The sequence below is a fragment of the Syngnathoides biaculeatus genome, chromosome 4 (genome assembly GCF_019802595.1).
Source record: "Syngnathoides biaculeatus isolate LvHL_M chromosome 4, ASM1980259v1, whole genome shotgun sequence".
Classification (NCBI taxonomy): Eukaryota; Metazoa; Chordata; class Actinopteri; order Syngnathiformes; family Syngnathidae; genus Syngnathoides; species Syngnathoides biaculeatus.
The window spans coordinates 13,693,007-13,717,483 of NC_084643.1; the positions used below are offsets into that span (position 1 = coordinate 13,693,007).

Sequence of the window (24,477 nt, forward strand, 5' to 3'; positions counted from 1 at the left end):
TATTTATTTTTCGTTTCGGTTAATTTTTTCCTGTTGCGTTGTAGGTCAAGCCGAATGGAAGATGTGTTTCCCTTTTATGCCAAGAGTTTTAATGTGTCGCAGTGGACTTTTTAAGATGGGACTGTGGTTCCCCCCAAACAACCCGATGCCTTCCAGTGATAGCTGCGTGTAGTGCATTAAAAAGGGATGAGCATGTGTAATGCATTCAAATCTTGGAGGCCTGGGGGGCAAGCAGGGTGCCTCGACCAGGAAACAGCATTGACGTACTGAAACGTGGTCTAACACCCACACTCCCCTGCACCCACCCCCAAGAGACCCTGAATGTGTGTTTGTGGCCAGATGTGAATAGTAAAAAAATATTTTCATTGAATGGTGTGACTATGTGTTCAGTGACTGATTACAGCCAAGACTGCTGCAGGGTCCATCCGCGATTAATACATGCCAGGAGGCCTGCCAGGTAATCCACAAAGGGTTGGGCATTGAAAAACAATTGGAACCAAGATTAACATTGAACTTCAACTAACATTGATCTATTTTAAAAATCTCAGTTCCCAGTTCCGATGAGAAGAAGAAAAGTGGCGAAAACCAAAACAGAAAAACACGCACCAAAGTGGGGTTGTGCCCACTGGCAGTGGCGGACAAAAGAGCGTTAATAATGTTGAAATAAGTGACTGTGTACAACACTAGGAATAAGAAATTGTCCAAAGGAGGGTTTCACGATATGCAGAAGTCTTATATGCTCCCTTCCCTTCCACCTTAGACTACACAACATGGAAATTCAGTCAAGTTAATTGGGTGAGTGGGAAAAGACAAATAATGTAGGTCTAAAAGATGTACCTGGGTTGCACTCAAGGTCTGATTGGTTTTAAGGTTTATTTTAGTCTTCAGAAAAAAATAAGAGTGCATTATAGAAAATAAGATAAACTGCGTTAAAACTCCAAAGTATACTAGTGACTTTACATCACAATGAACTGGAATAAAATGTACAAAAGTCTCAGTGAATCACAAACACTAACCTTATGTCTCATTGGTGGGTAGGTAAAGCAACCAACATTTTATAAATCTGTATTTGCACGACTATAAGGCGCTTCGGAGTATAAGACGGACCTTGAATGAATGACCGATTTGAAAATGTTTTTTCATATATAGAGTGCCCCCCATTATAGGGTGCATAGAATAGAAAATACAGAAGTGGCTGGGGTTGTGTTATGCATCCAGTAGATAGAGCTGCGGTAGAGGGAATGTTAACAAAACAGTCAGGTAAGTCAGTCAAATTCAGGCTACATCTACATGGAGCTGCACATTTTCCTATTTTCTGTGCTGTTTTCCAAAAAAGTGTGCTGGACATATGCAAACATTTCTGGTGTCCACACAAAGATATTTCCAAGATCAGTTCACATGTCAGACTTTTAGTGGGGCTGTATTGTTCTAACAATAAACAAAAGAAGCCTGGGCCAGTGTGAGAATTATTGATTTATCTTATACTTTTGCCGCAATGAAGAATTTGCTATGCCTCACAACAAAGTATTTGCTTTCCTCGGCACATGAATATCATGGGATTGAAGATGGTGCAAAGAAGACTTGCTTCGGCTCGCAATGAAGACAGACTATGCTGGCAAATAAAGGGTCAATATACATACTTGGTGTTTCGAGTTACTTCTTTTTTGCGAAAAAAGGTTTAAAGGGCGACAGAAGATGCTTTCCATCCTGTGAGGGAACTGCAGTTGGACTGTTTGAGACAAGATTGCAGAAGACCTGTTTGAACTGATTGATGAACATTTTACTTACATGCACACACAGTCACATGAACAAGTTTGCACTCCCCCAAACCCTTTTAGATTGTAAGTGTTGGTAGGAATCTCCCAAATTTAATAAAAAGAGTGGGTTCAAGGAAGACTTCTTCAGAGCGTGGTTGAGAATTGTACATTGCAGTTCTTTTTTGTTCTCCTCAAAGCTTTGAGCAACAGAATTTGGTGTCCGTCTCTCCTCATTGTTTGCTGTTTAACGAATGTCACAATTGGGTTAACCTGACATGTTCTTGGTCCTTGGAGCCGGACTCCAATATACCCACGGACCCCGGGAGGCTGAGCCGACGTTCGAGCAAGTCCATGTCTCAGACAAAGTAGTCTCAAAAACTGTTCAAAAGGCCACCAGTGTCCTGTACGCGTGCTCAAACTCCGGGGAGAGGCAGAGAGAGTCTATAAAACTGAAAGAGACAGAGGAAGTCTATAAAAGTGGTCTTGGGTTGGCGGCAGCCCGTACATACTTAGTCTGTTTAGTGAGGGTCGACACCCCAGCATGTGTACAAATGTGAAGTCCAAACCATTATAAATACCTTTCCTAGATAACGCATACATATTCAAGTGTGAATGTTCTTATTTTAACATGAGATATGAATGTTGTGAGGATGAGTGGAGGGTCGCTCCCTAATTTATTCAGCATATTTGTTCCTTTATCTACCACATTTAGGAGTTTGTTTTAAAGTCCATCCATCCATCCATCAAATATCTACCACTTTTCCGGGTTGATTCGCAAGGGAAGTAGTTTCAGCAAAGATACACAGAGTTCCCTTTCCCCAGCCACATCTTCCAGCTCAATAGTCTCTCCAGCGTGACCTGGGTTGTCCTCGGGGTCTCTTTTCAGTGGGACATTCCCGGAACACCTCACCATGGAGGCTTCCGGAAGGCATCCGAATCAGATGGCCAGCCACCTCATCTGGGTCCTCTCAATGCGGAGAAGCAGCGACTCGACACTGAGCCCATCCCACCTGACAGAGCTTCTCACCCTATCTCTAAGGGTGAGCCCGGACACCCTGTGGAGGAAACTCATTCCGGCCACTTGTATCCGGGATCTTGTTCTTTCGGTCATGACCCACAGCTCATCCCTATAGGTAAGGGTAGGAACGTAGATCGACTGGTAAATTAAGAGCTTCGCCTTTCGACTGAGCTTTCTCTTTACCACAATGGCCAGATACAATGCCCGCATCACTGCAGATGCTGCACTGATCCATCTGTCGATCTCCTGCTCCATTCTTCTCTCACTTGTTAACAAGACCCCAAGACATTTGAACTCCGCCACTTGGGGCAAGATATCATCCTCAACCTGGAGAGGGCACACCACTCTTTTCCGACTGAGGACCAAATCCGAGGCTTTGGAAGTGCTGATTCTCACCCCATCTGCTTCACACTCTGCTGCGAATCGCTCAGATGAGAGATAGAGATCACAGCTTGATGAAGCCACCCGAATCAGAACATCTGCAAAGAGCAGAGATGCCATGCTGAGACCACCAAACCAGACACCCTCTATGCCTCAACTACGCCTAGAAATTCTGTCCATAAAACTTCTAAACAAAATCGGTGACAAATGGGAACCTTGGGGGAGTCCAACTCTCACCGGAAACGAGTCCGACTTATTGCTGGCAATGCTGGCCAAACTCTGACAGCAGTCGTACAGGGACCGAACAGCTCGTATCAAGGGGTTCGGTACCCCATACTCCCGAAGAACCCCCCACAGGACTCCCCGAAGAACACGGTCGAATCCCTTCTCCACAAAACTGGTGAGGCGAATTCCCATGCACCCTCGAAGATCCTGCCGAGGGTGTACAGCTGGTCCATTGTTCCACGGCCAGGACAAAAAACACATTGCTCCTCCTGAATCCAAGATTCGACTTCCCGACGGACCCTCCTATCCAGTAACCCCGAGTAGACCTTACCAGGGAGGCTGAGGAGTGTAATCCTTCAATAGTTGGAACACACCCTCTGGACACCTTCTTGAGAAGGGGGACCACCACCCCAGTCTGCCAATCCAGAGGCACTGTCCCCCATGTCCATGCGATGTTGCAGAGGCGTGTCAACCAAGACAGCTCTACAACATCCACAGCCTTTAGGAACTCCGGGCGAATCTCATCCACCCCCGGGGTCCTGTCACCAAGGAGCTTTTAAAGCACCTTTGTGACCTCAACCCCAGAGATAGAAGAGCCCGCCTCAGAGCACCCAGACTCAGCTTCCTCATGGGAAGGTGTGTTGGTGGAATTGAGGATGGCTTCAAAGTATTCTCCCCACCGACTAACAACATCCCGAGTTGAGGACAGCAGCGCACCGTCTCCACTATACACAGTGTTGACGGTGCGCTGGTTCCCCCTCCTGAGACGCCAGACGGTGGACCAGAATTTCCTCAAAGTCATCATGAAGTCGTTTTCCATGGCCTCGACGAACTCTTCCCACGCCAGGGATTTTGCCTCAGCGAGCAGTGAAGTGTTTGGGCCTGCTACGTCGGACTGGCATCTTCTCCCACCATTTAAGCCAACTCACCACCAGGTGGTGATCCGTTGACAGCTCCACCCCGCTCTTCACCCGAGTGTCCAAGACGTGCAGTCACAAGTCTGATGACACGACCACAACGTCGATCATCGAACTGCGACCTAGGGTGTCCTGGTGCCAGGTGGACATGTGGACACCCTTATGCCTGAACATGGTATTCGTTATGGACAATCCATGATGAGCACAGAAGTCCAGTAACGGAACACAACTCTGGTGCTGATCGAGGGGGGCTGTTCTTCCCAATCACCCACCTTCCAGGTCTCACTGTCATTGCCCACATGGGCAATGAAGTCCACCAGCAGAATGATGGAGTCCCCAGAGGGGGCGCTCTCCAGCACTCTCTCTAAGGACTCCAAAAAGGGTGGGTACTCTGAACTGCTGTTTGGTGCGTAAGCACAAACAACACCCGGGACGCGTCCCCCTACTTGCCGGCAGATGTAGGCTACACTCTCATCCCCAACATACCTGCCCTAAGCCAGGGGGAAATAAGTATACCCACAGCTGCTCGGTGTCTCTCCCCATGGGCAACTCCAGAGTGGAACAGGGTCTAACCTCTCTCAAGAGGAGTGGTGCCAGAGCACAAGTGGTGCGTAGAGGCGAGTCCGACGATATCTAGTCAGAACTTCTCGACCTCACCCACCAACTCGGTCTCCTTCCCTTCCACAGAGGTGACATTCCATGTCCCTTGAGCTAGTTTCTGTAGCTGAGGATCGGATTGCCAAGGTCCCCGCCTTTGGCCACCGCCGAACAAACTTCGCACACAACCCCTATCGCCACTCTCACAGGTGGTGAGCCCATGGGAAGGGGGACCAATGTTACCCTTTCGGGCTGTGCCCGGCTGAGCCCCATGGGTGCACGCCCAGCCACCAGGCACTCGCCTACGAGCCCCAACTCCAGGCCTGGCTCCAGAAAGGGGCCCCGGTGAACCGCATCGGAGCAAGGGAAACCAAGATCCAATTTTTGTACTCATCAGGGTTTTGGAGTCGTACTTTGTCTGGTTCCTCACCTAGGACCTGTTTGCCATGGGTGACCCTACCAGGGGCATGAAGCCCCAGACAACTTAGCTCCTAGGATCATCGGAACACATAAACCCCTCCACCATGATAAGGTGATGGCTCAAGGAAGGGTACATTCACTATAATGGACAAAAATCGTCAAGAGCTATCTGCTCGTTTATGGTACTCTAAGGTAGTGTCTCTGTTGACATGTTGGATGAGAGATGAGAACTTTGTTCTACGGTCGGAGAACAATGCTGCACAGTGAAGACCAACACACAGCTACAGAGGAGAGTCATGCCACAGAAGGGCTTTGAATCCTTAACGGCTCATTCTGGTATTGACACCTCCATGTGTGAGAGACCTGGATGAATGCCTTTGGAAGATTCAAAGCCCTGTTGTCCTCAAATTTGGTATCAATCGCTGTTTTTGCAGCAATTTTGACCTTGTGTGTATGTTGTTGTATTCCTTCTATGCGTGCTAATTTTATTAACACTGCTATCTTGCAAAGAATATGTGTCAGAGATGTATCCTTTAATGATGAAGAATGTCTATGACAGTGGCAGCAATGATGATTTTCCATTGAACTTACCTTACTTGTTTAGTCTCTTTTGAATGTGTCACATAACATTTCAAGTAATCATTTCAAACAACTCCTTAGCTTTTCCTGTCATTGTCCTAATATTCAGTCGTTACACTCAGTTGTCGGCTCTGTGCATTCCTCTTCTTCTTCTGCCAAAAAAGCCCCTTTCCTCCTCCTCTTTGTCTGTGACGCACAGCAGCTGAGGTAGTACCTGGAGGTTTACAGTGCCGGGGGCAGACGTTGTTCACCCAGACAACGACCTTTCCGGTAAGGGATTCTTTAGATCCGGGTGCCCAGACTTCTTTGCCCCAAGATCTAGTTTTCAAGCAGCCAGCCTCTCGGGATCAAGGGGATGGGGTGGGGAATGGGGGTGCAAAAGAGAGACTGAAATAGGAGGCCAGCTTGCTAGAACGCACCATATGCATGCATTCAACGTGTCTACCTCACCTGAATCAAGTGATGAGTTTTTTTTTTTTTTTTTTAGAATGATCAATGATGAAATAGAATGACCAAGTCAGAGAGCTCTATGATGATTGCCATCTGTACGATGAGGATCTTTGACGTGTATGATGTGGCTCTTTTCCGTACAGTAAAAATATGGCTCTTCATCTCTGACTGGTTGGCCACCCAGGTATAGAAGACTTTACCTTCAGCGCACCCAGAAGAATAATAATCTCCCTCGAACATGTGTCAAATAAGAAGAATCTAACTCAATTGTGGGTAGAAGATGATGATCATCTCTACAGTCTTCAACGGCAGGTTAGGGTTAGGTTGACCACACCAAACTGCCAGTCTTGTCACTTCCTGTCGATACGCAGACTCGCCGATGTCTTTGATGAGGCCAATAACTGTGGCGTCATCTGCGAACTTCAGGAGTTTGATTCCTCGAGTTGCAGTCATTTGTGTAGGGCGAGAAGAGCAGAGGGGAGAGGACACAACCTTGGGGTATTCCGGTGCTGATAGTGCGCGTTGATAAGGTGGTGTCCCCAAGCCTCACCTGCTTTGCTCTGCCCCTCAGGAAGTTTTAGATCGACCGGGAGATGTCAGGCAATATGCTTAACTGGGGAAGTTTGGAGGAGAGAAATTCAGGGATGGTGGTGTTAGACGCAGAGCTGAAGTCCACGCATAGGTACCCTCGCTGTCAAGATGTTCAAGGATGAGGTGCAGACCCATGTTGATGGCATCATCCACAGACCTGTTAGCTCAATAGGCAAACTGCAGTGGGTCCAGCTGGGGGCCTGTAACGCTCTTGAGGTGGTCCAGCACAAGGCGTTTAAAGGACTTCATGACTACAGATGTCAAGGCAACAGGCCTGTTGTCATTAAGACCTGAGACTTCTGCCTTTTTGGGGACCAGTATAATGGTGGAGCGTTTGAAGCAGGTTGATACGTCACACAGTTCTCGAGACCTGTTGAAGATCTTTGTGAAGACAGGAGCAAGTTTGCGCAAACTTTGAGGCAGAATGGGGACACAAGGCCTGGGCACGGCGCTTTGTTGATCTTTTGTTGTTTTAAGATCTGTCTAACATCTCTTTAATGGATGTTAAAATGTGTAGTGGAAGGTGGTGGACCTCGGTGGGTGTGTGGTGTGGAAGTGTCCATTTCGAATCCGCAGTAAAAGCTATTTAAGTCGTCGTTTAGCCCGGGCTTGTTTTCTACTGGGGCAGAACGTCTCTTGTAATTAGTGAGCGATTGTAATCCGTGCCAGACTGATTTGGTTAGCGTCGAGAAGCTTTTCCACTTTAACTGCATAGTCCCTCTTTGCAAAGTTCATTTCTTTAGTCAGCTGGTTTCTCGTGCAATTGTAGTGGGCCCTATCCCCACTACGATATGCAATTTCTTTAGCCTGGCAAAGTTGCCCAAGTATGGCTGTAAACTACGGCTTGTTATTGAACATGTGAAACGTTTTTGTTGGTAAACACACCTCCTCACAGAAACTGACATACGCGGTAACAATATCTGTGAATTCATCGAGGCTACGCGCTGAATTTCCAAAGACACTCAATTCTGTGCAGTCAAAGCAGCTTTCAAGTTCTAATTTTGCCTCGTTGGTACACTTTTAACTAATTTTATCGAAGGCTTCGCACACTGAAGTGCTTACCTGTATGTAGGGATTACATAGAGTGAGCAGTGACCTGAGGAGCCAATGGGTGCACAGGGAATTTCACGATATGCACGATTAATGGAAGTGTAACAGTGGTCTAGTGTGTTATTTGCCACATTGGTCGTTTTTTGTGCTGCTTATATTTAGGGAGTTCGTGGTTAAGTATAGCTTTGTTAAAATCTCCTCGGATAATGAGCAGTGAATCTGGGTGTTTTTTCCCCCCAATCTCATTTACTTGCTCGGCGAGCGTTAGCAGTGCTGCTTTCATGCTAGCTTGAGGCGAACTCACCCCGCGATTAAAATGGCCTACAGTTCAAAAACCACAACTATAAGTGGGCTGCAGTGTGTGCTAAGCTGTGTAACGTCTGTGTAGCATTTCTCATTGATACAAAAGCATATTCCACCGCCTTTCGATTTCCGTGTTAGCTCCGTGACGTGGTCTGCACGATGAAGATGAAAGCCAGGGAGTGTCATGGTGGGATCAAAGACATGTCAACAAAATGAAGTCTCTGTGAAGCAGAGGGCAGCAGAACATCTAAAGTATTTGCGGGTCTTGATCAGAAGCTGAAGTTCATCCGTTTTGTTGGGCAAGGAACGTAGGTTAGCGAGATTAATCGAGGGAAGCGCAAGTCGATGTCCCCTCATTTGCAGTTGAACTTGTGTACTGGCCCATGTCCCCCTCCGTTGCTATTGACGCAAAGCTTTGAAGAGAGTGCTGACCAGTAACTCCAGAAAAATTTTCAGCAAATTGGTGAGAATTGTCGCAAAAAAGTCCGGAGAAGACTCTCCAATGGTTAGCAAGTACTCTCTTGTACACTTGAGCCCCGAGACGACCGAAAAACACACAAACTTTAAGAGTACCGGGGAGAACGTGCCAGAGACTGCCACACTCGTAAGCGCCATCTTGCATCTTGCATTTCTCTCTCGTTCTGGCCAGTACAGGTGCCACTTTTGGCTTCTGACAATATCCTCTGAGAATTCACACCGTGCGAAATGTTTTGCATTTCTTATTAATACTTTGCACTGTATATCATTGTAACTTGAAAACATTAAAATGGCCTTAAGCCCTTTGGTGACTTGACCCATTGCACAGTCGCAGGTACTCTGTGGTGTCTTTTGTCTTTTTCATAACTGGATACAAACCAACTACAGAGTTGCTAATTTCCCCATAATTGTGATTGTGAGTTTGCTTGTCTATCTCCATTGCCCCTGCGATTGGCTGGCAACCAGTTCAGGGTGTACCCTGCCTCCTGCCGGATAATAGCTGGGATAGATGCCAGCACTACCAGGATCCTTGTGAGGATAAGTGGCTTGTGAAATTAATGAATGAATATTTAGAGTAGTATGGAACCACTTTTTTTAACTTTTCCAATAGGCTCCAACAGTTTGCAAAGGGTATGAATTAGGGATCGCAAAAAAACGCTTACTTTCATAACAGGTTTTAACCGAACGCACGTAGCAAAAAAACGATTAACCGGTTTTAAAACCGGTACCATAGTGGTGTTTACGGAATTCACCCGCGGGACCTCGAGTTGGGGTGTGGGGTTCCGCACGGACTGTTTTTATTGTTGCTCTTCCAGAGTGACGAGTTCAAGAGTTATGCGAGTAGTGTTTTGATGTCTGCCAATAAAACGAGTTTTGTTCCTGTGTCCGACACTCCGCCTCAGACTCCTTTTTCTCCGGCGCTACAACTTCTTGTAAAGTACTCCCATACTTTGGAGCGTTTCCTCGATGCAATGTTTGATGTTTCTTTGATTTAACTGAATGTTCTTTTGAGTCCAACTTTACTCCAACAGCGAAACTTGAAAAAAGTGGAAATGATATTGAAAAAAATAGCGCAATCTGGAATACCGGAACCGGAAGAAATGATTGGAAATTTTAACCGATTTCGAAAGTCTGATAACGGTTTTGGTTTTAAAAAAATGAAAACCGGTTGTAACCGGTTATTTGTAACCGGTTGCGATCCCTAGTATGAATACATTTGAACATGACATTTTTTGTTTGAATGTAGATAAAACCTGGAAAATATTTTTTTCCAAAAGTGATGCCTCTTGTACATCTTATTTTTTGGAGATGCCTGTTGTTTTTCCAAAGCAGAAAAATACTTCTATGGTTAAAGTAATTAGGTCAAAATTTCCCAGGTTTATGATTAGGGCTGCACAATTTTATTTTAATCATCAATGATTAAATGATCATCAGTTATTTTTCTCCCATTCAAAATCTGGGCACTGCTGCATAATATGAAAAGTACTTTTGCAGCAGCACTCGCAACGTAGTCAGCCAGCTGTAAGGGGGGCGAACAGTAAAGCACTCCGAGGTCATCTTAAAAATAAAAGTCTAACTGCGATCAATGTCCAATGTTCTAAATGCAACTTTTTATTTGAAGTTGGCTTTCTCAGCACATTGGCAGAGAGGCAACATGTCACTTATTATTATTATTATGTCACTAATATTATGACTTATTAATCGGTTTAGCGCCTGCCTTTACTTCAACTTGTCAGTGTGGTTGACCATTGCAATCCGTGATTACACTTTGTAATATCATATTAGTTCAGATAGTCTGGTAAAGTGGAATTATATGGGGTACTTTTTTTAAAATTAGGTATTCTTATCTAAATATTAATTTTGCACTGTAAACTGGTACAGTCTGTTGAAAAGTATTGCAATTAAAAAAAATGTCCCTGTTGAGGAATAGTTGTAGTTATTATACTGATATAGTTTCTTCTTTTTGCCAGAGGTATGAATAATTTCAGGACTGACTGTACAAATGACTGACAAGCAGAAAAAAAAAATGTATTCCGCAACCCATTTTGCCATGCTTTTTGTTTGTGTGTGTGTGTGTGTGTGTGTCCGTGTGCATGCCCGCATGTGCATGTGTCATGTTCAGATGTTAGCGAAAGCAGAATTGTGAAGCTGCATCCCTTTTCTGCTTCAACAGTTGGACTGTTTCACAGTGGAGTTTTTAAGCTTCCTCTGTGATTCATTTGTATTTTCAATGAAGTTTATTGAGAATCAGATGATCAGTCAAACAGAACAGAGAAAGGAAACATTTAGTATGGAGGTTGCATGAGACTGTAGGACGACTCCCAGTGGGGGAGGGACGGGTCAAGACAGGACAGGAGAGGAAGGTGACTACGCAACTTAAGTGTGGTGGGAGTGATTAGGTCAGTGCTTTTCAAAGAAATTTTGAAAAGTACTGAAATTGAAAATTTGAAAGAAAAAAAAACAGGGGGTACTAGCCATTGTTCCCTCCAAGCTGCACGCATAAGCTGCACAATTGCATCCTGCTGATGTGGTCTCTGAGCACAAACATTCTGCATAGTGCATAAAAAAATGAAAATCTAACCCAAATTGAACATATAACATACAACTATTCAGTTTGTACTATTTTTGCCATCATGTGATTCAATGAGTAATGGGTGAATGGCACAATTCACATATGCAGTTACCCAGCCTGTCAACGTTGTTTACAATGACAGCATTTTGATGCCCCGCCCACAACAAGTGCTGAGTTAGCAAAGCGGTAAGGGCAGTGAAGAAAATGACTATTTGAACACCCTGTTATATTCATATTTCTCCCACTTAGAAATCATGAAGGGGTCTGAAATTTTCATTGTACGTGCATGTCCACTGTGAGAGAGATAATCTAAAAAGAAAAATCCAGAAATCACAATGTATGATTTTTTAATTTATTTGTGTGATACAGCTGCAAAGAAGTATTTGAACACCTGAGAAAACCAATGCTAATATTTCGTACAGTCGCCTTTGTTTGCAATTACAGAGGTCAAACGTTTCCTATCGTTGTTAAACAGGTTTGCACACACAGCATGAGGGATTTTGGCCCACTCCTCCACACAGATCGTCTCTAGAGCAGACAGGTTTCTGGGTTGTCATTGAGAAAAACGGAGTTTCAGCTCCCTCCAAATATTTTCAATTGGATTTAGGTCTGGAGACTGGCTAGGCCACGCCAGAACCTTGATATGCTTCTTACGGACCCACTCCCTGGTTTTCCTGGCTGTGTGCATTAGGTCATTGTCATGTTGAAAAACCCAGCCACAACCCACCTTCAATGCTCTGACTGAGGGAAAGAGGTTGTTCCCAAAAATCTCACAACATATGGCTGCAGTCATCCTCTCCTTAATATAGTGAAGTAGTCCTGTCCCATGTGCAGAAAAACACCCTCAAAGCATGATGCTACCACACCCATGCTTCACAGTAGGGATGGTCTTCTTGGAATGGAACTCATCCTTCGTCTTCCTACAAACATGATTAGTGGAATTCTGACCAAAAAGTTCAATTTTGGTCTAATCTGACCACAAAACTTTATCCCATGGGTCCTCTGTATCATCCAAATGGTCATTGTCAAAATTAAGACGGGCCTTGGCATGCGCTGGTTTAAGCAGAGGAACCTTCCGTGCCATGCATGATTTCAAACCATGACATCTTAAGTGTATTACCAACAGTCACCTTGGAAACAGTGGCCCTAGCTCTTTTCAGGTCATTGACCAAGTCCTATCGTGTAGTCCTGGGCTGATTCCTCACCTTTCTAAGGATCATTGAGACCCCACAAGGTGATATCTTGCATGGGGCTCTACTCCGATTGAGATTGACCGTCATGTTTAGCTTATTCCATTTTCTAATGATTGCTGCAATAATGGACCTTTTTTCACCAAGCTGCTTGGCAATTTCTCCGTCGCCCTTTCCAGCCATGTGGAGTTGTACAATTTCGTCTCTGGTGTCTTTGGACAGCTCTTTGGTCTTGGCCATGTTACAAGTTTGAGTTATACTGATTGTATGGGGTGGACAGGTGTCTTTATGCAGCTGACGACCTCACACAGGTGCATCTGATTCAGGATAATACATGGAGTGGAGGTGGACTTTTAAAGGCGCACTAACAGGTCTTTGAGGGTCAGAGTTCTAGCTAACAATGTTCAAATACTTACCTCCAATGGTCACAAATTAGCTCCTTAACTCCAGGTAGGACCTAAACCATTTAAGGACCGTTCCATTTAGTCCTACCCACATTTCCAACCTACAGAATGGAGGAGCATGTGGCATTGAAACAATGCAGCGGAGAAAAAACAAACGAACAAATAAAAGAAAAGGCAAACGGATGAAAACTTTGGACAACACCTGTGCATAGTAGCTGGGACAGTGAGAGAAACCTGTCTGATTTAGAGAAGATCTGTGTGGAGGAGTGGGTCACAATCTCTCCTGCGGTGTGTGCAAACTTGGTGAACAACTACTGTATAGGAAAAGTTTGACCTCTGTAATTGCAAACAAAGACTACTGTACCAAATATTAACATTGGTTGTCTCAGGTGTTCAAATACGTATTTGCAGCTGTATCACAAATCAATCAATAAAAAAAAAATCATAAATTGGGATTTTTGGATTTTTCTTTTTACATTATCTCTCTCAGAGTGGACATGCACCTGCGATGAAAATTTCAGACCCCTCCATGATTTCTAAGTGCAAGAACTTCCAATATAGAAGGGTGTTCAAATATTTATTTTCTTCACTGTATCTAGAGGTAAGATGAGTTACACATGCTGCTTATGTTTACCCTCAATAATCAGTGAAAGTAAAAAAGTAAAAAAAAAAATGCTGTTATTTTAAGAGGCAATGACTGAGTATGTACAAACAGAAGAAAAGGGGGTGAAACTGGATGAGATTTTCTCTATTTCGACCGCAAAAGATATGATCTGATAAATGTTGTGTCAAATTCAGCACAAGTCGTTTGAAAGCCATTAGAATTGTACGCAGATGTAAGAATCGGAATCGGTACTTTGTTCAGGGAGAGCGCCAATGGTAAGAAAGAAAAGGAAAAAGCTGACACCGGTCAACACTTCAAACCCAGAGCAAGTTAAAATTCTCATTGGTAATATTCTCCTAGCCATCAACGGGAAAACATCTCTGATTTCAATTAAACAAATTCACCATCACATGGCAAAGTACCGGATCATACCAGAAAGCAAAAGCAAAGCCTTTGAATCTTTTAATTCAATCAAGCAAATGAGATGCAGCATGAGATGGTGTGTAATGTTAAAATTCCAACTTGGCACATCCTCAACAAGGATGAAAGCACAGACAACAAAAAGCTAGATCTGTATTTTAAAAAGAGGGAGCAAAATAAAACTTATAAAACTCTTTGGGAGCGTCATTCAGCTGTCAGCATGCACTGCAAAACATACAGTGCAAATAATAAATCAGTTTTACACAGAAAAACAGATGGGGATATTTTGATGAATTAAAAAATGAGAAACTTAAAAGCAGGCTTTCAAATTTATAGTACATAGTTTATTGGTGAATTGGTTTGGTTAATGTATTTGTGCAGTTAAAAGAACATTGTTGCCATTTTCCTCGTAGGTTTGGAAAAAAAAACATCTGTGCTTAATAAAAGTCCTGTTAGGAATGTAACTCCAGTAATCTGATTCTTTCAATAAGTCATGTAAATTGAATGGATGACAGTGACCTGCCCACAGTGCACACGTTTGATGATATTCACAGTGGTCAAAGGGACCACTCAGGGGCTTAAGTGTTTTTGCACAGGGACAAAAAAAAAAAAAAAATAGGGGGAAAATTGGTGCTAGCGTTGACGATTTAAAACTGGTGGGTGGGCAGGCTTAGAAGTGGCCCCAGAGACCCAATGTTACACCCCAACCACCACCGCCCCACACCTCCTTTGCTGCACTTTTGATAGACCTGTCGTTATTATTACTCACCTGGCTGATGGGATTCTGGTCAAAATATTCTTCAATAAAACCTTCCATCAGCTAAACCAACAGGAAAGGCATTCAGTGAATTGAATAACTACTAATAAGTGAAAAGAAAATCGCCATTATACTAACCTTTAGCGTTGCAGTGAGGCGGTTTGGTTTTAGGTCTTGATCCTCCATACTTTTAGAACAGTCAATTACCACAAAGAGATGCCGCATCTACAAGATAGGACATAATGTACATTTTCATTTTTAAATGTAACTGGTGCCCCAAAACATTAACCAGCGATGATGCAGTGATAAGTTGTTTGCTGAATAATAATGAGAGAAGCACTTATAAATTCACTGGATTGAACTCATGACCAATGTGACAATAATAATTTGAACATTTGTGTTAACACCAAACCCATAGAGACACACACACACACACACACACACACACACACACACACTTTCATCTTATTTTGCCCTTGATTTCAAAGAAAAAAAAGACCCCCCCCCTCCTTTTGAGGGTTTTTGATACACTTTTGAAAGAAATACAGTGGTAAGAGAAGCCAATCCATGTTTTTAAAATGTGGTTAGAAGTTCATATTCATTATCTGCTGCCTGAGATGTACCCAGTACCCATTGACAGAACATTGCAGATATTCGAAGTGCCTTCTGGAATAAACAATCACTCTGATGTCACTACATTTTTCGTGATGATGTAAAGCTGATAGCTAATATATCAGATATCCGCTAGACTTTACACCGATCTGAACCGTTTGATTGGTATCAGCCGATAATTAGCAGCTTATACTGATTGCCTTTCATGTCATAATTCGCCGATCCAATCAATGACAAACATTTACTGTGTCACCATCATGGATGAATCCAAAAGCTAGATTATTTTTATCTTGATCACATCTTGTGCCATAGCACGTTAACTATCTGACAGTCAATAAAAGATTTTTCAATGTTTGTGAAAAAATATTTCTATAGGACTATTTTGCAGTGTCGCTGACAAAAGACACCCATGTAAGATGTATGCAGTCTGAGCACAACTAGTAGTAGGTTATGGTGAGCATTATTTAAATGATTCAATGCAATAAATTTGATTTGGATCCTGAAGAATGGAGCAAACCAAAGCAAATTTATTTGTATACCGCATTTCATACATGAGGTAATTCAATGTGCATTTGAAAACAAAGAGATGAAACATTTTAAACATTTCATGAATTCAAGACCTAAATGATTTAAATACCAGTAGCAGAACTTTAAAATCTATTCTAAAGATGACTGGGAGCCAGTGCAAGGACTTTTAGATTGTAGTTATATGCTCTGATCGCTTTGTTTTGGTCAGAACGCGAGCTGCAGCATTCTGAGTGAGCTGCAGCTGTTTAATACTCTTTTTGGGGAGTCCAGTCAGAAGACCATTGCAGTACTTAAGTGTACTTGAGATATAAGCATGGATGAGCTTTGCCTGGTCTGTTTGATAGATACTTCACTCAAGATGTTCTTCAGATGGTAGAAGGCAGTTTTTGTGATTGATTTGATATGATTGTTGAAATTCAAGTTGGAATCAATCAGAACACCAAGGTTTCAGACTTGGTCTTTGGTTATCAAAGATAGAGAGTCCAGGTGTTTACTGAGAGCAATTCTCTTTTCTTTATTGCCAAAAACAATTGTCTCAGTTTTGTTGTAATTTAGTTGAAGAAAATTTTGGCTCATCCAGTAATTTATCTGATTTAGACAGTGGTACAATAACTCAATTGAACTGTAGTAATCTGAAGACTGTGAAATATAATTCTGTGTCATCTGAATAGCTATGGTAGGAAAAATTAAAGTTTTGAAGAATTTGACCCAAGGGTAGCGCATATAGGCTGAACAGGAGAGGTCCAAGAACTGACCCTTGAGGGACCCCATAGGTTCTTGCCATTCGCTGAGACCGAGCACCTCCAATGGTCACAAAGTAGCTCCTTAACTCCAGGTAGGACCTAAACCATATAAGGACCGTTCCATTTAGTCCTACCCACATTTCCAACCTACACAATGGAGGAGCATGCGGCATTGAAAATGCAGCGGAGAAAAAACAGACAAACGGATGAAAACTTTGGCCAACACCTGTGCATAGTAGCTGGGACAGTGAGAGAAACCGGTCTGATTTCGAGATCTGTGTGGAGGAGTGGGTCACAATCTCTCCTGCGGTGTGTGCGAACTTGGTGAACAACTAATGTAGAGGAAACGTTTGACCTCTGTAATTGCAAACAAAGACTACTGTACCAAATATTAACATTGGTTGTCTCAGGTGTTCAAATACGTATTTGCAGCTGTTTCACACAAATAAATCGTTAAAAAAAAATCATACATTGTGATTGCTGGATTTTTCTTTTTAGATGATCTCTCACGGTGGGGATGCACGTACGGTGAAAATTTTAGACCCCTCCATGATTTCTAAGTGGGAGAACTTGCAATATAGCAGGGTTCAAATACTTATTTTCTTCACTGTACTTACTTCTGTCCTGAGTCTTGCGTCCACTACGCTTTCCCATAATTTCATTGTGTGGCTCATCATCTTTATTCCTCTATAGTTTCCACAGCTCTGGACATCTGTTCTTAAGAATGGGGACTAGCACACTTTTCCTCCATTCTTCTGGCATCTTCTCTCCTACTAATATTCTATTGAATAAGTTGGTCAAAACCTCCACAGCCACCTCTCCAAATTGCTTCCATACCTCTACTGGTATGTCATCAGGACCAACTGTCTACATTTTTCATTCTGTTCAGTGCCTTTCTCACGTTTTTCTTACTAATAATTGCCACTTCCTGGTCATTCACGCTTGCCTCTTCTACTCAACCTTCTCTCCCATTTTCTTCATTTATTAACTTCTCAAAGTACTCTTTCCATCTACTTAGCACAATACTTGCACCAGTCAACATATTTCCATTGCTATCCTGAATCAACTGTACTTACTGCACATCCTTCCCATCCCTATCCCTCTGTCTGGCCAACCTGTGGAGTTCCTTTTCTCCCTCTTTCGTATGCAACCTGGTGTACATGTCGTCATATGCCTTTTGTTTAGCCTTCACCACCTCTACCTTTGCCCTACGTCGCATCTCATTGAATTCCTTTCGCCTCTGCTCAGTCCTCCCCGTGTCTCACCATTTCTTTGCTAATCTCTTTCCTTGGATGACTTCCGAACGACGCGCACATCGACATATTTCGTACGTGGATCTTTTTCTATGTTATGAGAGACTGATTACGTTATTAATTATAGTAATTATTAATGTAATTATTAATTTTTTTTTTTTTTTTAGTAGCTGTATACACACCTACCTGTCATTCGGAACCCACAAAGCTCTTGTCCTCTGCACCCGTGCAATCTATTTTTCACAACGAACCGGGTCTCTTGCAAACTTATGAAGGGTAAATCCATTCTCCAAAGTGTTCAAGCAATGTCCAGCAATGCAACGAGCCGGCATTTTGGCTAACACTAAAGAAGAACGCGCTACCTTCCTGGATGTAAAACTAATGGAAACAAACGAGTCCACTTGTGGGTGCTGCTGTACTTTACATCACTTCCTGCTTCTTCTCGAGAACAAATCCCTCGAGAGGATTTTCATGGCGGGAGTGACAAAAAGCTGTATACGTCAAAATCCTGTTTTGTGGTGAAAAAACGCATGGGTCCATGTCTGCTGCCGTTTCTTCATTAATAACATTAAAAATCATGGAGTTCATGACAGTGGCCCTTTAATCACCTTTACTTGCTGCACATCCTTCCCATCTCTATCCCTCTGTCTGGCCAACCTGTAGAGCTCCTTTTCTCCTAAATTTTTTTTCCAACCTGGAGTAAATGTCGTCATCCGCCTCTTGTTTAACCTTGGCCACCTCTACTTTTACTCTATGACGCATCTCAATGTATTCCTTACGCCTCTCCTCAGTCCTCTCCGTGTCCCACTTCTTCTTCGCTAATCTCTTACCTTGGATGACTTCCTGTATTTTGGGGTTCCAGCACAATGTTTCCTTCTACCCTTTCCTACCAGAAGACACCCTAAGTACTCTCCTGCCTGCCTCTCTGAATACCTTGGCAGTCGTATTCCAGTCTTCTGGGAGCTCTACCTGTCCATCGAGAGCCTGTCTCACCTAATCTCGAAAACAAATCCCTCGAGAGGATTTTCATGGCGGGAGTTAGAAAAAGCTGTGTACGTCAAAATCAAAATCAAATTTGTGGTGAAAAAACACATGGGCCCATATTGGGTGATGTTTTTTCATTAATAAACTTTCATGACAGTATCCCTATAATTTTCTCCTACATACCACCATCCTATGCTGTCGAGCTACACTCTCATCCACCACTACCTTACAATCAGTAAACGTCTTCAGATTACATCGTCTGCACAAAATATAATCCACCTGTGTGCTTCTACCTCCACTCTTGTAGGTCACTCTATGTTCCTGTCTCTTCTGGAAATAAGTGTTCAACACTGCCAATTCCATCCTTTTTGCCAAGTCCACCACCATCTGACCCTCAAAGTTCCTTTGCTGAATGCCGTACTTACCCATCACTTCTTCATCGCCCCTGTTTCCTTCGCCAACATGTCCATTGAAATCTCCACCAATCACAACCCTCTCTCTCTCTGGGATGCTCAGGACAACTTCGTCTAGTTTCTTCCAGAATTTCTCTTTCAACTCGAGGTCACATCCTACCTGTGGGGCACAGCCGCTCATCACATTATACACAAAACCCTTAATTTCAAATTTCACCCTCATAACCCGATCTGATACTCTTTTCACCGCCAAGACATTCTTCGCCAACTCTTCCTTTAAAATAACCCCTACTCTATTTCTCTTCCCATCTACTCCATGGTAAAATAATTCAAACCCTGCTCCTAAATTTCTCGCCTTACTCCCTTTCAACTGGCTCTCTTGGATGCACAATATATCAACCGTTCTCCTAATCATCATGTCAACTAACTCTTGAGCTTTTCCTGTCATAGTCCCAACATTCAAAGTCCCTACACACAGTTGTAGGGTCTATGCATGCCTCTTCTTCTTCTGCCGACTAAGCCGCTTTCCTCCTCTTTTTTGTCCTCAACCTACATTATCGGAATTTCTACCTACGCCTTGCAGATTAATAGTGCTGGGGGTGTGCGTAGTTAGCCCGGGTCACGACCTATCCATTATGGAATTCGTTTGATGAACGCTCATATATGTTTGGCACAGTTTTATGTCGGATGCCCTTCCTGCCGCAACCCTCTGCATTTAAGGGCCGCAACCCTCTGCATTTATCCGGGCTTGGGACCGGCCTACAGGACACACAGGAATTGTGGCCCCTTTCGGGTTGCAGATAGTCAAAACAAGCAATTAAATAAACAAAGTCAGCACATAAGATACACAATTCACATACTACCTAATAAATGTTAAAGTCAGATAAAAGCAATCAAATAAACACAGTCAGCAAATAAGGTACACAAATCACATAGTACCTGTGTGAAAATATAAAGGATATGGCAATTTAAAGGATATGTGGATGGAAGGGATTAAAACCACAATGGCCCTCACTCTAGTAGTTGAACGTTGAGTACACGTTTGATGTTTGCTCCTTGTATACCCTACGTAGGTAATGTTGCTAGCACGCTAGGCTAACTTAGCCCAAGCAACTTCAACGTGAATGATACAGCACCAATTTGGGTACTAAGATGTACTCAGATAAGACTTGTTAAATTTCGTATCAGTCCTCACGGCCCTCGTCGTCCAAGCTATGAAGTTACTCACATTCAATGTTTCTTCAACAGCATGGTTTGATCACAAACGCGTCTCGTTGTTAGCCAGCTAAGATAAGGTGGTCAAGGGCTATAAGAAGTTTAAGTTGATGTTTCTACTTGCCCAACTTCCTACTTAGTACTCACGGTCCTCGTTGTATACGATACATAGGTTTTGCAGGACGTGTAGATACTAGCGTTTGATGTTTACCTCCTCTGTAAAAATTTGAAAACCTAGGCATTTTGTTGTTAGTGACCTGGTTTAGGCTAACTTAGGCCAAGCAGCTTCAACTACTACTACTGCTACTACTACAGTTGCAAAAAAAAAAAAAAAATAAAATAAAATCTTGTACTCCGATACTACTGCATCCTGTCTTTTATGATCACTGGGTTTATCTTGTCAACTCAAACATTACAACACACATTCATTCCAACGGTTTTGATAATAAATGAAAAAATTGTGTTGGTCCAAAGAAATGAAAAAATAGTGGAAAATGTGGTGGTTATCACGAGTGCTCAGGATTCAAGGATTGCTTGATGTATGTTTACATACTTTTAATATGATAGGGGCTTGCAAACAGGAAACAAAACGTATGTTGCCTAGAATCATACTCTCAAGTTTTCATGTGCGTGAAGTATTTTAATTACAATCAAGTATTTACTTCTGTCATGTTGTAATGTCGGTTTGACTCGACTAATTAGAATACATGACCTGACGACAATAGTTTTGTAGATAATCAGTGTAAAGTCCAAGTGTATACAGTAAATGACCAAGTCATTAAAATAGACTCATTGGTCCATCTGGTTATAAGATCGGTAATGGGTTATCTTTTTTTTTTTTCTTTTGATCGGTCCCAAAAATCCTGATCGTGTAAAGCGGGGGTGCTCAATGCATCAATTCCAATTGAAGGGTTTCAAAGTCGATCGCATGACTGCGTGACTAGATAGATAGATAGATAGATAGATAGATAGATAGATAGATAGATAGATAGATAGATAGATAGATAGATAGATAGATAGATAGATAGATAGATAGATAGATAGATAGATAGATAGATAGATAGATAGATAGATAGATAGAGCTTTTTTTTTTAAAGGCATCAGCCTATCATCAATGCCAGTGCCCAGTGTCAATTGCTTCACGTCAATTGACAGTTGGTTTGACTAATCCTGGCCTTTTTCGACGGGTCACTGCACATGTACACATAACGGCACATTCTAACAAGCTAACAAGAGAGGTGGCCTCTAATTTATGTTTCTCGAGCTTAAAGGTATAAAAATGAGTGAGTGAGCTGGACTGAGCAAAAAGACGTACTACTTCCATACAGAATGGGAGGAGGACTTTTTTCCCTCACTGTCACTTTCAAACTAAGTTTGCCTTATCTGTCAGCAAGCAATTGCAATTCACAAAAAGGGAAACGTGGAGCACCATTTTCGGACTGACTTACCTCCAAAAAGTGAGCTGAGAAGGAGAAAGGTGCAGGAACTAAAACCACAATTGTCAGGATAGTTATTATTTTTCTCGCAGCTAACTTCAAAAGCAAAGCCGGCCTCCGAAGCGTCGTCACTTAATCAAAAAGAACAAAAAGTCCTTCCAAGACAAAGATGGTAAAAGAGGCATTCAGCCAACTTGTTTCAAGAGTTTAAAAACAAAGCAGACATACTAGCTTCGACCAGAGCTCTAGCTATCAAGGACTACCATTACACGGCGCACTGAAGCCATGGGCAAGGATTTGACCAAGCAACTTTGGAAGGACATTGCAAACTCAAGAGTGCTTCCCACTTCATCTGGATCAGTCCACAGATGTGAGTGACAGCCCTGCACATGAAATAAGATGTGAGGAGAGCAAATATTTCAGTCCTTTAAAAATGTATTGCAAAACCTCAGTTCCAAGTCTATAAATTGATGTCCAACACCACGTATGATGCACCTGCAATGGTTGGCCATTCGAATGGGTTTATTTCCAAGTGCTTCGAAGATGATGCTATCCCAGATTCCTTAATTACCACTACCTGATACATCAACAAGCCTTATGCACAAAAATGCTCAACATGAAAGAAATAATGGATATAGCAACGAAAAGGGCTTTTTGTATTCATGCCAGATCTCTTCAAAGATGGCTATTCCGTTCACATCTGGATGATGCTGATAGTGACCACTCTACAGAGTTATTGTTGCACACTGATGTCAGATGGCTTAGTCAAGACAAAATCCTGCAAAGATTTCGAGACTGCTGTCTGGAGATTGTGTTTTTTCCCCATGAGGCTAAACATGAAGGTTATTACCAACCAAATGACAACCAGTGGCTGCTAGATTTGGGATTTTTAACCAATCTAACCCACATCTTGAATTACCTTAATCTAGAGCTGCAAGTAAAAGAAAACTGTGATCAGTATGATAAGATCAGGTAATGTTTTCAAACAAAAAGTGCAATCTTTCATCAAAGCTCCAATGCACCCTAGCGGATGTGGAAGAGGATGTTAAAAAAGTTCATCTGCTGGATATGCTGAAAGATGGTGGAAGTTACGCTTGTGTGGCGCCCCATTACGGCGTGAATGAATCCACGGTCTGTTACATAAAAAAGGACCAGGGAAACATCTGTAAAACCGTATCGTTAACCTTCAACAATGAAGCAAAATGTATGGTGATGCTTCAGAATGAGGATTCATTGCATAGAAGCTGTGCTAGCTTTGTGCATCAAAGATTGCAGAGAGAAAGCGGTGAGTTTAAACACCAACATGATCAGGACAAAAGCTAAAGCCCTTTCCGAACAAATCCTGTTCAGTAACGATGATGGAAAGCCAGAAGAAAGTGTTGACAAACCTCAAGCCAGCATGAGGACTGCAGGAATCGATTCATGCCCTTGAGGACCAGGCTTTTCGGTGAGTAAAGGTTGGTTCGAAAAATTTCAGAAGCATTACAACATAAAAAGCGTGCCTCTGTATGGCGAGGCTTCCTCAGCAAACACCAATGCCGACCAACGTTATGTGGAGGAAGAATTTCCGAACTTCATCAGTGGGGGAGACGACCTACCCGAGCAGATCATTAACATGGACGAAACAGGTCATTTTTTGAAAAGAATGCCTTCGTGCACATTCCTCTTCATGGAGGAAGTGAAGAGGCTAGGCTTGAAGGTCCACAAGGACCGTGTGACTGTCATCATGTGTGGCAATGCAGCTTCATTGCTGCTAAAACCAGGCTTTTTATTATAAATCAAAAAATCCACAGGCATTAAAAAACAAAAATAAGGCTCTGCTCCCCATCTACTGGATGCAAAACTCCAAGCCCTGGATCACAAAGACTCTGACAATGGATTGTTTCCTCCATTGCTTCATTCACCAGGTTCATTCCACCTCTGTGCACCGGTAATAAAAACAACGCCGCCCGCGAGCAATACCGACGCCACGGCCAAACTGCCTCCCCATCCGATCCACTTGAGTGGTGGAAATAAGTGGCTTATCTCCACCACGGCTCGGCCTTGTCGACAAGGCCGGTTGAGATTCACAAGCCCGGGTCGGCCTTGTCGACAAGGCCAGCGGTGATTCTCAAGGCCGGTAGCGATCCACAAAAAACCATATGAGGCCCCGTAGCTCAGTGGTTAGAGCACTGGTTTGGTTAACCTGGGGTTATGGGTTCGTATCCCACTGGGGCCTCCACTCCCTGATAAGGGTTGCGTCAGGAAGGGCATCCGGTGTAAAAAATTGTGCCAAACATATATATGCGTTCATCTGAGATGACACGCTGTGGCGATGTCGAAAGAAAGTACAGTTACAAAAAGCCATATACGTGAAAATCATGTTTTGTGGTGAAAAAATGGCTGGGTCCATACCTGCTGCCGTTTCTTCATTAATATACGAAAAAAATCATGCATTTCATGACAGTGGACCTTTAGTGTCACTGACACAAAAATCAAAACTACAAATAATATTAATCATATTCTTTTTCTTTTCCTTTCAGCTTTTCCCATTAGGGGTCGCCACAGCGTGTCATCTTTTTCCATCAAAGCCTATCACCAG

General features: G+C 42.9%; 1 protein-coding gene across 9 annotated transcripts in view; it reads right to left on the minus strand.

Annotated features, from left to right (window-relative positions):
• gtf2h2 (general transcription factor IIH, polypeptide 2) overlaps positions 1–24,477 on the minus strand; it is an 84,180-nt gene that overhangs the window by 39,040 nt on the left and 20,663 nt on the right. For all 9 annotated transcript variants that reach the window (XM_061818329.1, XM_061818333.1, XM_061818336.1 and 6 more), the window contains 2 exons: positions 14,851–14,937; positions 14,725–14,775 (listed from right to left, as the gene is read on the minus strand). In XM_061818329.1, coding sequence (XP_061674313.1) covers positions 14,725–14,775; positions 14,851–14,937 — 138 coding nt within the window. The remainder of the gene's footprint in view (positions 1–14,724; positions 14,776–14,850; positions 14,938–24,477) is intronic.